The sequence below is a fragment of the Lithobates pipiens genome, unplaced genomic scaffold (genome assembly GCF_037356315.1).
Source record: "Lithobates pipiens isolate NorthernLeopardFrog02 unplaced genomic scaffold, aLitPip1_a1.2 Scaffold_62, whole genome shotgun sequence".
NCBI classification, from domain to species: Eukaryota; Metazoa; Chordata; class Amphibia; order Anura; family Ranidae; genus Lithobates; species Lithobates pipiens.
Window position 1 is genome coordinate 1954551 of NW_027507884.1, and position 13901 is coordinate 1968451.

General features: G+C 44.8%; 2 protein-coding genes across 4 annotated transcripts in view; one reads left to right on the forward strand and one right to left on the reverse strand.

Moving 5' to 3' along the window:
- Positions 1–3747, forward strand: part of LOC143958853 (DC-STAMP domain-containing protein 2-like) — a 45468-nt gene extending 41721 nt beyond the window's left edge. The window contains exons 10-15 of the mRNA XM_077467834.1: positions 105–272; positions 783–883; positions 1723–1853; positions 1948–2169; positions 2293–2520; positions 3151–3747. Coding sequence (XP_077323960.1) covers positions 105–272; positions 783–883; positions 1723–1853; positions 1948–2169; positions 2293–2520; positions 3151–3331 — 1031 coding nt within the window. The 3' untranslated portion in view covers positions 3332–3747. The remainder of the gene's footprint in view (positions 1–104; positions 273–782; positions 884–1722; positions 1854–1947; positions 2170–2292; positions 2521–3150) is intronic.
- A 1699-nt stretch (positions 3748–5446) lies between these two features.
- The window catches only part of LOC143958868 (death-associated protein kinase 2-like), a 29622-nt gene continuing 21167 nt past the window's right edge, over positions 5447–13901 (reverse strand). For all 3 annotated transcript variants that reach the window (XM_077467849.1, XM_077467848.1, XM_077467850.1), the window contains one exon: positions 5447–11851. The gene's annotated coding sequence lies outside the window, so the exon portion shown is untranslated. The remainder of the gene's footprint in view (positions 11852–13901) is intronic.

Here is a 13901-nt window from a genome sequence, read left to right on the forward strand (position 1 = left end):
GTAAGTATCCCCAACATATCCTGAGGCTGAACACATAATAATAATAATAGTAGTATAAATGCTGATATGACAATAACGACCTCTAATTCTTCTTTCTTCGCCAGCAACATATTTTATTAAAGTCAATGTAACAGGAAGCGGCTTTATCAACGACATCCTTGCCCAGCTGGCAGACGCGCTGGATGACATCGGGCAAAAAGACTACACCGTGATCTCCAAGCAATGCATCCCTGTACCTTCGGAGCCAAATTACTTTGGATATATTATAATTGGTAAGTTACTGTTTTCCGACAAGCTCCTAGAGAATTTTATTTCTGGAGGAGACACCTTTAATTGCTACACTGGAGTTGTATAATCCAGAGCAGCTTTTCTATTCCCGAGGAACCCTTGAAATAGTTTATTAGGTCTTAGGGGGAAACCCCTACTAAAACCAATTTACTGGGAGTCAATGGGAAAAATGCCCTTTACAGCAATGGCCAGTTGGAAGAATACCTTTACCAGTAGTGGTCTAAATGCCCCCTAACAAAAAAAAAACACTAGTGTCTTGATTGTGCCATGTGATGTTGGCCCTGAACTATGCAGTAACCATGAAAAATCGTGGGGGGGGGGGGGGGGTCTATTAGCCACAGATCAAGTAATCCCAAGCAATCACTGGAGGAACCCTGGTTGAGAATTACTGGTCCTGGGGGGATAAGTTGTTCTTCCTCTAATATAAACCAATCACCAGAGTTTTCCTCAGAAAACATAAGTATGACTAACCCTCTTCTTTTCTCTGTTCACAGCTGGTTTGTTCATTTTCGCCTTCTTCGCGTCCTTCTTTGGAGTCTACATCCACAGGCTGAAACGGACCATTTGCGCGAGTTACTTTCCAGAAAGGGAGCAGGTAAGTTGACCACGTTCTGTCTATGACTTCAGCAGGCAGAGGACTAAAAAGCAGTTCCGCTATTTATTTATTTATTTTTTTCTAATGTGAACCTTTTGCAAAGTTTCCTACCTGGAGATCCTGCCAGCAACAACGCTTTCAGCTGCAAGCTGCCTATCAATTAGCGGCAGCGTTGTTAGCCGGCCGTGCAAGCTCTTCCAGTTAGCCCTTGTACACACGGCCGGACATTCCGACAACAAAATCCGTCAGATTTTGTCCGAAACTGGTGTTGCATACACACGGTCAGACAAAGTTGTTGGAAAATCCGATCGTAGGTAATGTGGTGACGTTATTTAGTTACGACGGGAGTACGTTCAGGCTAGTAGCCAATAGCTTTGGTCTAGGAATTTGATCTGAGCATGCGTGGCACTTTGTTCGATTGGAATTCTCTACACACAATCGGACAAAGTCCGATCGGATCATGTTGTTGGAAAGTTTTATAGCCCAGCTCTAAAACTTTGTCCGACGGAAACAGTCCGATGGAGCCCCACACAGTCGGATTATCCGACAACACAGTCCGATCGGACATTTTCCGTCGGAATGTCCGACCGTGTGTACAAGGGCTTAGGCTGTTGGGCTTCCTATCTGATAGGATCCATATGCAGCCAAGTGGCCCATTTGGCAGGCTGACAACACTTCTGCTAATTGCGGGGGGGTAAGCAGCTTTGCGTTGTCATCCTGCTTCAGGAGGTGACGTTACCTGTAAGGTCTCCAAGTGAGAAACTTTGCAACAGCTTCAGTCTTTATATTTAGTCTTGTCTAGAGTTCACTTTTATTAACTAAGATTTGTATTCTTTTAGGAACGGATATGCTTTCTGTTCAACAAGCTGCTGACGAAAAGGATGAATCTGGAAAGATCTTTGCAGAAGAGCGTACGGTTGAATATAGAAAACGTGGGCCACTCAAACGCTCTGATGATCCTTGCAGCACAGTAAGTCAAATTTTTTTTTTTGGTACCGCTATGGAACTTTACTATATTGCCGTGCCAGTTAGTGAATGCGACTAACATGTTCTTCTGTCTATAGGATTCCTGGATTTGGCCTCCTGACGAAGCTTTTCGGATCGACGGAACGGTACTGCTTGGCGTGCGCCAAAATGACCACGCCGGCCACCATTGAGGACTTTGTGGAATGCACGACCAACAGTTGCATAGGTCTGTACTGCAAGGACTGCTTTGAAATCCTACACAACATCTGCGTCATCTGTATGGGTCCATTAGCCTACAAAGTGGACCTCGACGAGGAACTGTAAGTTTTGTCATTCTATTTCTTCACACATCTAACATTCTTAAAGCATGAATGGAAGTCTTTGTTTTTTTTTTTTTTTTTTTTTAATACTTACATTTTCTCTCTATTTTTTTTGCTCCTCAGACGTGATGAGCGGCTTGAACTCTGGATCGAGGCGATGAAGAACTTGAAGGGAAAGAGGACAGAGAAGAGGAAGATGAAGGAAGCCCTGAAGAAGCGACTGAAGTACATCGTTAGAAGCCGAGGAAAGGAGACAGACATTGTCCAGAAATACATTGGGGCCAGGCAGCAGGACAGCGATGGGGAAAGCTCCGGCTTCAGTGAACACGGATCGGATAGCTCGGAGTCTGAGTATGTATATCTTATAGAGCAACCTTGGAAAAAAAATTATCATCATATAGTATATAGTAGCCTTTCTCAATCTTTTAAGCCCAAGGGAATCATTTAAATAATTTTTTTGGGTGGGGCTGGAGATCAATGTGCCACTGCTCATTGCTTATGGGGGATCTTCTAACAACCTCTGGAGGAACCCTGGTTGAGAAATATCTTATAGAGCAGCTTTGGAAAAAAAAAAATTTGTGACATCATATATGTTACCCATTTTCAACGTTTTACCCCAGAGGAACCTTTGAAATAATTTTGATAAGCGGGTGAAAGTTTAATTTGCCAATGCTCACTGCCCAGGGGTCTTCTAACAACCTCTTGAGGAACCCTGGTTGACAAAGCTTGGCACATAATATGTATATCTAATAGAGCAGTCTTTAACTATTAAAAATGAGTCCTATAGTCCTTAGTAGAATTTCTCAATCTTTTTACCCCAGAGGAACCCTTGAAATAATTTTGATGGGCGGGTGAAAGATCAATCTGCCATTGCTCACTGCGCGGGGGTCTTCCATCTGAAGGAACCCCTGGTTGAGAAAACCTGCTAAGAATTATTTGGGGGGCAATTACTAATATCACATTTCACTTTTCTTACTACAGACTCACAGACTACGACTACGAGTACCAGTACAGATCAGACACCAGCGATTCAGAGGCGGAAAGCTGGCCAGCTCCTGAAGAATACAGAGAGCCTCCAGATCTCATTCCCCGAAGCAGCTTATTCCCTGGCAACAGGGGTAAGATTGGAGACCCGGGTGACGGGACATGGGCCAGCTCCTGAAGAAGACCCAGATCCTCCAGATCTCCGTCCACGGCACATCTTTTTCCCTGGCTACAGAAGTAGGATTTGAGACTCAGAGATTGGATATGGGCCAGCGTGATGAAGAAGGCCGTGGGAGGAGGCACCGTGAAGGCTAATTTCACCTTTTAGAACACCTCAGTACGGTGGTTAGATTTGTGTGTTTGCACCTCAGTAGGGTGATTAGATTTGTGTGTTTTGCACCTCAGTAGGGTGGTTAGATTTGTGTGTTTGCACCTCAGTAGGGTGGTTAGATTTGTGTGTTTGCACCTCAGTAGGGTGGTTAGATTTGTGTGTTTGCACCTCAGTAGGGTGGTTAGATTTGTGTGTTTGCATCTTAGTAGAATGTTTAATAGGGAGGGATGCATTAGGGGAGGTATAGACAGGGTAGAGGAGAGAGGGACGAAGTAGAGGGTGGGGGGGGGGGGTAGAGGGTAGAAGGGAGGGGGGGTAGAGGAAAGGAGAGGGTAGAAGAGGGGGGCTAGAGGGAAGGAGAAGGTAGAAGGGGGAGGGTAGAGGGGGTAGAGGGAAATAGGGGGTAGAAGAGGGGGGTAGAGGGAAATAGGGGGTAGAAGAGGGAAGGGTAGAGGGGGTAGGAGAGGGTGGGGGGGGTAGAGGGAAGGAGAGGGTAGAGGGAAATATGGGGTAGAAGAGGGGGGGGGGTAGCGGGAAGGAGAGGGGGTAGAGGGAAATAGGGGGAAGAAGAGGAGGTAAGAGAGATAGGGGGGAGAGTGAGGTAGATGGAGGAGTTCCGTGTACAGTGCTCACTCACTGCTCTCCGGAGGCTCAGGCAGCGCCATGGTGCAGCCAAGATGCAGTGCTCCTAGCCACTGGGGCATGCCAGTAAATTTTCCATGTTTTGTGTAGAAGAATCGCAGGGGGTTGGCAACCCTGTGCTGCACACAGTGCTCTTCTATGGGTGCTCCAACAGATAGTTCAATTTCTCATACAGAAAAGATCCCTGTGGTTCACCAGCCATATCCTCTCCCCTCGTCCTTCACAAAAAAAAAAAAAAAAAAGTCTTGCATTCTTTTTCGCAGAATGCAAGGTGTGAAAGGTAAAGGGGAGAGGAGGGGAAAGGGGCGGGCAAATGACAGGATCTCCCCTTGTCCATTCACAGAACACCATGCATTCTTTTAAAAGGATACATGAGTTTTTTGTGAATGGACACGGGGAGGGAAGGGGTTGTTGAACTACTACATCCTTTATTGTATAAGAACCAGTAACAACCTGTAGTATCGGGGATGACAGCAACGGGTAGGTACGTATCGTTAGAGGTAGATTATTTGATTTTGAGGCTGTTCAAAAAAAAAGAAAAATAATTTACTGGACAATAATAAACCTAGGTTTTTCACGGAAGATCTGTATTGATCGATTTTGAAGGTTCCAAACAATTCGACCCCTTGTAAAGTAAAAAAAAATTAATAAAAAAATTAAAAAAAAACACTGTTGTCGTTTTATTTGTTGATGTTCGGTTCTTACTGTGTTTTATTGTTAACTGTTGTTTGCCTTGCCAGGAACGCCATTCAGCTGCAGCACTGATCTGTTTATTCTGACAGCAGCAGGGTGTGCTTTCAGTATATATACGTCGGTGATTGCAGCGCTGTAGATTTCTCATCTGTATTTAAAATAAATAAATAAATAACGTATATGCCAAAGCATGGGGGCCTGGGGTGGTCAGTGGGTGGATCGCCCCTATGCTTCAGCATATGTTTTTTTTCACTTTTTTTTTTTTTTTGCCAGAGATGTCTTCCTCCACATCAGTCGATGTGAATGAAGGAATCTGTTAGCTTTTTTTTTTTTTTTTTTTTCAGCCCACGGGCCCTGCAACTTTTAGCCAGACTGGAGGTACAGCCTGAAAGCTGCAGGGCTTGTCTGCAGAAGCCTGACATTGAACCCTTGATCCCTGCAAGAAAAAAAAATATATAATTGCACTGTAGCCACCCCTGCTTGACAGAAGGTGATCTTCTGATCCACCTTGTTTGCCTGGATGGAGGAATCAGCTTAATGAAAGAAAACTAACCATCTGTGGACACCCTTTAGGTACATTACTCTACCCTCATTCAATTTTCCTTCACCAATAATACACAAATCATATAAAAATATTAAAATCATATTTATTGTATTTTTTTATATAAAAGCCGTCAAAATAAAAACACTCTGATAAAGATATTTCTTTGAAACACAGCATACCTTGTAACCATGAGTAATGGAAAACACACACACACACACACCAGAAAGATACAAAAATATGTCTGCAAACTAACCATTCAAAGATCATTAAAACAGGTAACATAAAATCCAAGCCGCCCCGTGTAATGGGCGGAGCTTTCACTGGTTGGCAGATTAGAAAATAAAGTAAGAAGGTCATGATGAACAAACTACCATTGCAGATAGCAGGAATATTCTGGTGCCACAGCTTACCTCTATAATGTCTGCCCCTTCATGTTCTGCTGCATCCCTAAAGCCAGCCATAGATGGTTCGAATCTCGGCCGGTTCAGCAGGGACCAGCCGAGATTCGATCCATGCATGGGCAGGCTGATTGCACCCAGGTCAGTCCATCAATGGCTCCGCAGGAGGGATTCCCCCATCAGCACAGTCAGTGGAATTAAGACCACATCATCTATGACAGTGATGGTGAACCTTGGCACCCCAGATGTTTTGGAACTACATTTCCCATGATGCTCATGCACTCTGCAGTGTAGTTGAGCATCATGGGAAATGTAGTTCCAAAACATCTGGGGTGCCAAGGTTCACCATCACTGATCTATGACTTGCCTAAATTCTATGCAAATACTGACTTTCCCAATAATTTCCCTTTGGGATCAATAAAGTATTCTGAATCTGACTTCCTGTTAGTCGTTATTTGCATAGGACTAGGAACGCCTTCTCCCCTCCCACTACCCGTGTGATACTGCCAAGGCTTGGCAAACAATGGCTCGGGCTCCAATCACTGCATTGTGGGATTGGGGAGGGATCCATATCTGGAAGTTGTGGGTTTTTAGGAGATGTAGGGGCACATTGGGGGGAGGGGATGCAGACATTGTAGAGTTAAGGGATGTCACCAAAGTTTTAGTTTTTTTTGACTGTCTTCAGTGTTTGCTTTAGATCACAAATTTTAAAGTTCTCAACCGAATAAGGAAAATTCTACGTTGAGTGAGAATAGGCATGTGGGAAAATTAAAAATGGCCATAGATGGAGCGATTTTCTTTCCTGCAACCATGGGTTGTCATTGCCATTGTGTTCTCCCGGCGGGGGGAGAGGGAAGCTGTCTCTGCCGGGAGAACACAATGATTACTGCTAGCGGCTATAATAGCCACTAGCAAAATTTGACAGGCTGGTAGTACCCAAGCTGATCTATCAAATTGGGTACAAGCAGCCTGCCTATACATGCCTGAACTGGCTGAGATTCGAACTGTCTATGGCCAGCTTAAGTATGCTTCCACTGTCCTACCCTTTAATTTCTTCATCCATTCCAATGGGGCGGGGCAGTGACAACTGTGTTATACACTGTTCAGGTGTGTGATGATCCTGCCGTACAGAAGGCCCACCAGCAACCGCAACTTTTGTGAGACACTGTATATGCAGTCTTAGAGGAGAACAGTATGCTGTGAAAGAGGGAGACAAGGTAGGGGGAGACATTGGCAGCAGGGCAGCAACCTGGCACAGGACCTGGGCACTGGACCAATAAAACTGAACAGAAACCATACCTGGAATTCTGCCTTAAGCCCCAACTGTAAGAGATCGAACTGTGGAAGAGCTTCGTTGCACAGTGATGGTCTACACAACTATGAACCGTGGGCCAAAGAATAGACCGTGGGCAGCTAGAATCGGTGGCCTCTCAAACAGGTCTTTAGGTCAGCCTATGGTCTCCATTTCTCTGAAGCATTCACAATCCCCTCCACTTGGTCTTGAGTGCAGTTTCCCCACAGCTATGCTGTCATTGTACCATTGTTGGATTGTTGGTTGCTAGGACTCCCAGCGCCCTGACAACCAGTCTCTACCCAGACCTGCTTTGCCTCCACCTGCTGATACAGCTACACTACCAGGGTCTCTCTATGCTCCAAGCCACACTGGAAAAGTGTGAGGTAAAGAAATGGGGATCTTGATGTAAGGTAAGGCTCTGATGGGGACTCTAAAGGGAATGCAGATGTCGGGGGGATTCTGATATAACTGCAAACTTTGATGGGGATTTAGATGTAAGAGGGGGCACTCAGGTACAAGGGGACTCTAAAAGGACCTCTGATGGGGACTTTCATATATGGATGTACTCTAAAGGGGACTCTGATGGGGATTCATGTATGAGTGGACTATAATGGGGACTCTCATGTAAAGGGGGGCTCCAAAGGGAACTCTGATCTAAGGGGGACCCTGATGGAGACTTCAGTATATGGGTGGACTCCAAGGGGATATTGATGAGGATTATTCTGTATGGGTGGACTCCAAAGGGAACGCTGATGTAAGAGGTGCTCTGATGGGGACTTCAATGTATGGGTGGATTCCAAGTGGACTCTGATGGGGACTATCATGTATGGGTGGGCTGCAAAGGGAACTTTGATGTAAGGGGTGCTCTGATGGGGACTTCAATGTATGGGTGGACTCCAAGGGGACCATCATGTATGGGAGATGAGTGGACTCCAAGGGGACCATCATGTATGAGTGGACTCCAAGGGGACCATCATGTATGAGTGGACTCCAAGGGGACCATCATGTATGAGTGGACTCCAAGGGGACCATCATGTATGAGTGGACTCCAAGGGGACCATCATGTATGAGTGGACTCCAAGGGGACCATCATGTATGAGTGGACTCCAAGGGGACCATCATGTATGAGTGGACTCCAAGGGGACCATCATGTATGAGTGGACTCCAAGGGGACCATCATGTATGAGTGGACTCCAAGGGGACCATCATGTATGAGTGGACTCCAAGGGGACCATCATGTATGAGTGGACTCCAAGGGGACCATCATGTATGAGTGGACTCCAAGGGGACCATCATGTATGAGTGGACTCCAAGGGGACTATCATGTATGGGTGGGCTCCAAAGGGAACTCTGATGTAAGTGGAACTCTGATGGGGACTTCAATGTATGGGTGGATTCCAAGGGAACTCTGATGGGTGGGCTCCAAAGGGAACTCTGATGGGTGGGCTCCAAAGGGAACTCTGATGGGTGGGCTCCAAAGGGAACTCTGATGGGGACTTCAATGTATGGGTGGGCTCTAAGGGGACTCTGATGGGGACTATCATGTATGGGTGGACTTCAAAGGGAACTCTGCTGTAAAGAGGAATCTGATATGGACTTTCATGTACAGGGGGATGCTAAAAGGAACTCGGGTGTAAGGGGGACTCTAATGGGGACTTTCATGTTGGGTCAACTCTAAAGGGAACTCTGATGTAAGGGATGACTCTGATGGGGACTCTCATGTATGGGTGAACTCTAAATGATTACCGGTCACACCCAAGATTCCTACTAAATACGGGCATAGTACTCAATAGGGTTTAAACATGACACTCTCAAAATTCGCTCAGGCTCGGTTCACAACATGGGGTCCAGTGCCTCCCTGTTCACCGATTCAGGTGGGAATCAGGTCTGAATTTTTGCCAGAATTTGCACCTGAATTGGAACCAAAGACGCACCTGACCCCTTTTGAAATGCAGACTGCGGGCCGCCCCCGAGATGTGTGAATCGGCTCCATTGAGAGCCACTCCCAGTCTCCTGTAATGCAAATTGGATGCAAAGAAAATCCAAATCCAATTCGCATATATGTGAACCTTCATTATGGCATTGACCCTCCTTTCCTTATGCTCCCCCTTCACAGCATCTACATATATATATATATATATATATATATATATATATATATATATATATATATATATATATATATGATCTTTTAAAATGAACCTGTCAGCCATTTAAAAACTTAAAAGGCACAAGATAATCGCTTATTAAACTTTGTAGCTAGAAAACCAGCGGGCCTTTCTGGTTTCGTTTCTTTGTGTTATTGGAAGCTTAAAGGGTTAGACCACTTTTAAGGAACGTTTAAAAAAAATCCTCCGTGGATTCCAGCATCCTTATCACATTGCATACCACTACTCTGCTGTTCAAGTAGGTGCTCATGTCTCTCTCAATAGACATAGGACAAGTGCAACCCTTCTGAAAAAAAAAACCCCTTAGTAGCTAACCCCCCTTTGCAGCAAGATGGACCGGATGTTAAAGGTGCGCCCCCAGCAGATCATTCACGAACACGTGCATTCGTGTTTGCACAGGGGGGGCAGGGGTGCTTTAAAACATTTTTTTTTTTTTTTATGATCACTTTTATTGCTGTCTCAAGGAATATAAACATCACTTGTGATAGAAATATACAGTGACAGGTACTCTTGATGGAGAGATCTGGGGTCTATTAGGCCCCAGATGTCTCCTCTGCCCTAAAAGCATCAGATCACAGAAAGATCGGTGTGATCAAAATGCTTTCAAGTAGCGATGCCCTGAATGTTCGGCCACCGAAAATTATCGCCCCAAAAATAGGGTTTTTAGCGTTGTGCTAAAAAGCAAAAAAAAAGCGCAGGTAATGGCTGCCGAAAACGCCTGCGATTTTACCGTACTTATGGTGTGTAGGTCATGTGACTCAAAAAAAAAGCACTAAAAACACAACACGGGTTCATTTTTGATGCGTTCTTGCTGTGTTTTTGGTGCATTTCAATGAGGAGGTGCTGACCACATATGCACCAAAAATGCAGCAAGCAGGATTTTTTTTAACACTGCTTCAAAAAGCCGACAATTTATATTCATTTAAAAAGTTGAGTATAATACAATTATTTATAAAAATATAGATTTTTTTTAAAAACCATCAATTTCGGCCAAATGCATCCAGAATCTTCGGTTTCGGAACCGGAATTTTCATTCTGGAGGACCACTACTTTCAAGATTTTAAAAAGGGCTTCCCGTTTCCTATACCATAGAACCCATTGGAGACCTTCTGGTCCCCGTCGCTTCCACTTTCCTATACCATAGAGCCCATTGGAGACCTTCTGGTCCTTGTCGCTTCCCATTTCCTATACCATAGAGCCCATTGGAGACCTTCTGGTCCTTGTTGCTTCCAGTTTCCTATACCATAGAGCCCATTGGAGACCTTCTGGTCCTCGTCGCTTCCCATTTCCTGTACCATAGAGCCCATTGGAGACCTTCTGGTCCTCGTCGCTTCCCATTTCCTGTACCATAGAGCCCATTGGAGACCTTCCGGTCCTTGTCGCTTGCCATTTCCTGTACCATAGAGCCCATTGGAGACCTTCCGGTCCTTGTCGCTTGCCATTTCCTCTACCATAGAGCCCATTGGAGACCTTCCAGTCCTCCATGGACTCTGTGGTAAGGCAGTGAAACCGCCAGCTTCAGTTCCAGCTCTCCAGATCCAGGAGGGGCATCCCTCTCATGGCCTGTAAAAGCAATCCAGCGGCTAATTCGCTTTTTTACAACAAAAAAAGCCGGAAAAAATAAACAATAGCTGCAGGCGTCATCCACTTGAAATCCCCAACGTACGTTAGGCGGTCTTCAAGTGGACACTTTTGGGACAGGCTGAGCATGACACAAGCATGGGGGCAGGAGCAACTATTTAAACAGTGGAGGAGTGGTATGTAAGATGATGGGAACACCGGGGAATTTTTTGGAAAAGGGCCATAAAAGTTAAAGCAAACCCTATAACTATCCTAAATTCTGGCGTAAGCCCTGCCTAACTGACACCCAACCATCCAATGGCCACTAAGATTCTTAACGGAAAAGGTGAAGGTTGGTGTCACAAGATCCAGAAGTTGTACTTCTTATAACATAGTGAAACTAAAACAGAGATGTACACGGAATAGGGTATTCCAGCAGCACCTTGCGGTATACGCTCTTAGGAAGGACCTTAATTTTAAAACGGCCAACAGGTTTGCGTTATTGTGTTAAGATGGCAGTGTGAAGAAATGTACGGTAAGTTCCACCTACCATAAGGTGATTACGCTCCCAAACGTTTTCTTAAAAACATGCAGCTGGAAATCACTAGGATATAAGTTGCGATAAAGTATAAGCACTCACCAATGTAACAATTCCATTCCATGGCAAGGTTGGTAGGCCACTATGGTTAAATGATGGTATGTGCCGACTCTTAGCGGCATAAAAAGTTAAAACATGCGACATGCTTGTTTTTTCTTTAAATAAAAGTTCCCGTAAACAGTCACATGCAAACAAATCTGAGATCATTGTCTGTATTGGGCGATGTTGGAAAAAGCCCACCTCCTCTTGGTACACTAGCAGCCATGCTTCTCCAGGTTCCTACGTGTCTCCTGGGCTCCTGTAGGCACGAGGTTCCCATCGTGGTCAGTACTGCAAACAGGTGAAAGAGGACAGCGCATGCTCGAGATTCGGAGGGATGTCTCATCAGCTCAGGAGCAGCTGCTCAAACGCCTACGTAGGAGTGTGATGGGTTTGGTCTTCTCGTCCTCTTGATCGCTCTCACATTGTCTCTGAAAGATTAAATAGGATTGTAAGCCCTTTGAGATTTGTTTCCCGCTTATTGACTGATTAGGGCTTGAACTGAACCCATTCATTCCTATGGAGAGCATGTGTATTAAGCATACCTAGCGGCATCTCCATAGTAATGAATAGAGACCAGTTGGGGAGTTGGCAGTGGCTTCTTGGGTCCTCATTGATGGATCTTTCAGGAATATGGAGAGTTGGGTTACAGGGTCTGTATTCAGGGAGTTTTGTTAGTATCAGGCAGGTTTTGAATTTCCATAAGTCCTGCCTCAAGCAGATCAAACGCAAGTCAGAAAGAGGTCAACTGCAGGTCAGACGCACCTGTTAACCACTTTCAGACCGGACCATTTTGCTGGTAAATGACCAGAGGTCTTTTTACACTTTGGCACTGCGCTGCTTTAACTGGTAATTGCGCGGTCATGCAATGTTGTACCCAAACAAAATTTGCGTCCTTTTCTTCCCACAAATAGAGCTTTCTTTTGATGGTATTTGATTGCCTCTGCGATTTTTATTTTTTGCGATATAAACGTAAAAAGACCGCAAATTTTGAAAAAAAATGATATTTTCTACTTTTTGTTATTAGAAAAATCCAATAAACTCAATTTTAGTCATACATTTAGGCCAAAATGTATTCAGCCACATGTCTTTCTTTGGTAAAAAAAAAGTCAATAATTGTATATTTATTGGTTTGCGCAAAAGTTGTCACATCTACAAACTAAGGTACGTTTTCTGGAATTTACGCAGCTTTTAGTTTACGACTGCCTATCTCATTTCTTGAGGTGCTAAAATGGCAGGGCAGTACAAAACCCCCCCAAATGACCCCATTTTGGAAAGTAGACCCCCTAAGGAAATTGATAAGAGGCATGTTGAGCCCATTGAATATTTTATTTTTTTGCCTCAAGCGATTGAATAATGACAAAAAAAAAATTTTTTTTTTTTTTTTACACAAAGTTGTCACTAAATGATATATTGCTCACACATGCTATGGGCGTATGTGAAATGACACCCCAGAATAAATTCTGCTGCTTCTCCTGAGTACGGGGATACCACATATGTGGGACTTTTTGGGAGCCTAGCCGCGTACGGGGCCCCGAAAACCAAGCACCGCCTTCAGGCTTTCTAAGGGCGTAAATTTTTGAGTTCACTTCTCACTACCTATTACAGTTTTGAAGGCCATAAAATGCCAAGATGGCACAAAACCCCCACAAATGACCCCATTTTAGAAAGTAGACACCCCAAGCTATTTGCTGAGAGGCATGTTGAGTCCATGGAATATTTTATATTTTGCCACAAGTTGCGGGAAAATTACAAACTTTTTTTTTTTTTTTCACAAAGTTGTCACTAAATGATATATTGCTCACGCATGCCATGGGCATATGTGAAATGACACCCCAAAATAAATTCTGCTGCTTCTCCTGAGTACGGGGATACCACATATGTGGGACTTTTTGGGAGCCTAGCCGCGTACGGGGCCCCGAAAACCAAGCACCGCCTTCAGGCTTTCTAAGGGCGTTACAGTTTTGAAGGCCATAAAATGCCAAGATGGCACAAACCCCCCCCCAAATGACCCCATTTTGGAAAGTAGACACCCCTAAATTTAGGGGTACACTAGTGAGACTAGGTAATAAATGGCGGGTGCCCTGAAACTATAAAAAAATAACTAACCAACCAGCGTCACCTGTAACAGTTATATGGTGATCACTGGTGAAAGGGTTAACTAGGGGGCAATCAGGGGGCTTTATGCGGTAGTATATGGGGGTCCCTGGCGCTATAAAAAGCTGCGGCGAACCTAAATACCTACCTGCCTAACTAGCGTCACCTGTGACACTAATACAGCGATCAGAAAAACGATCGCTTATTAGGCTGGGTTCACACTGGAGCGATGCGGGAACGCCACGAATGCGCGGCGGGTTCCCGCATCGCATGCCTCCCGGCGGCAGTTCACACTGCCCTATGCGAACTGCTGGGAGTGTCAGTGAAATGTTAATGACACCCCCAGATCAGTTCGCATATCGCAGTGCGATCTGCAAACTCGGA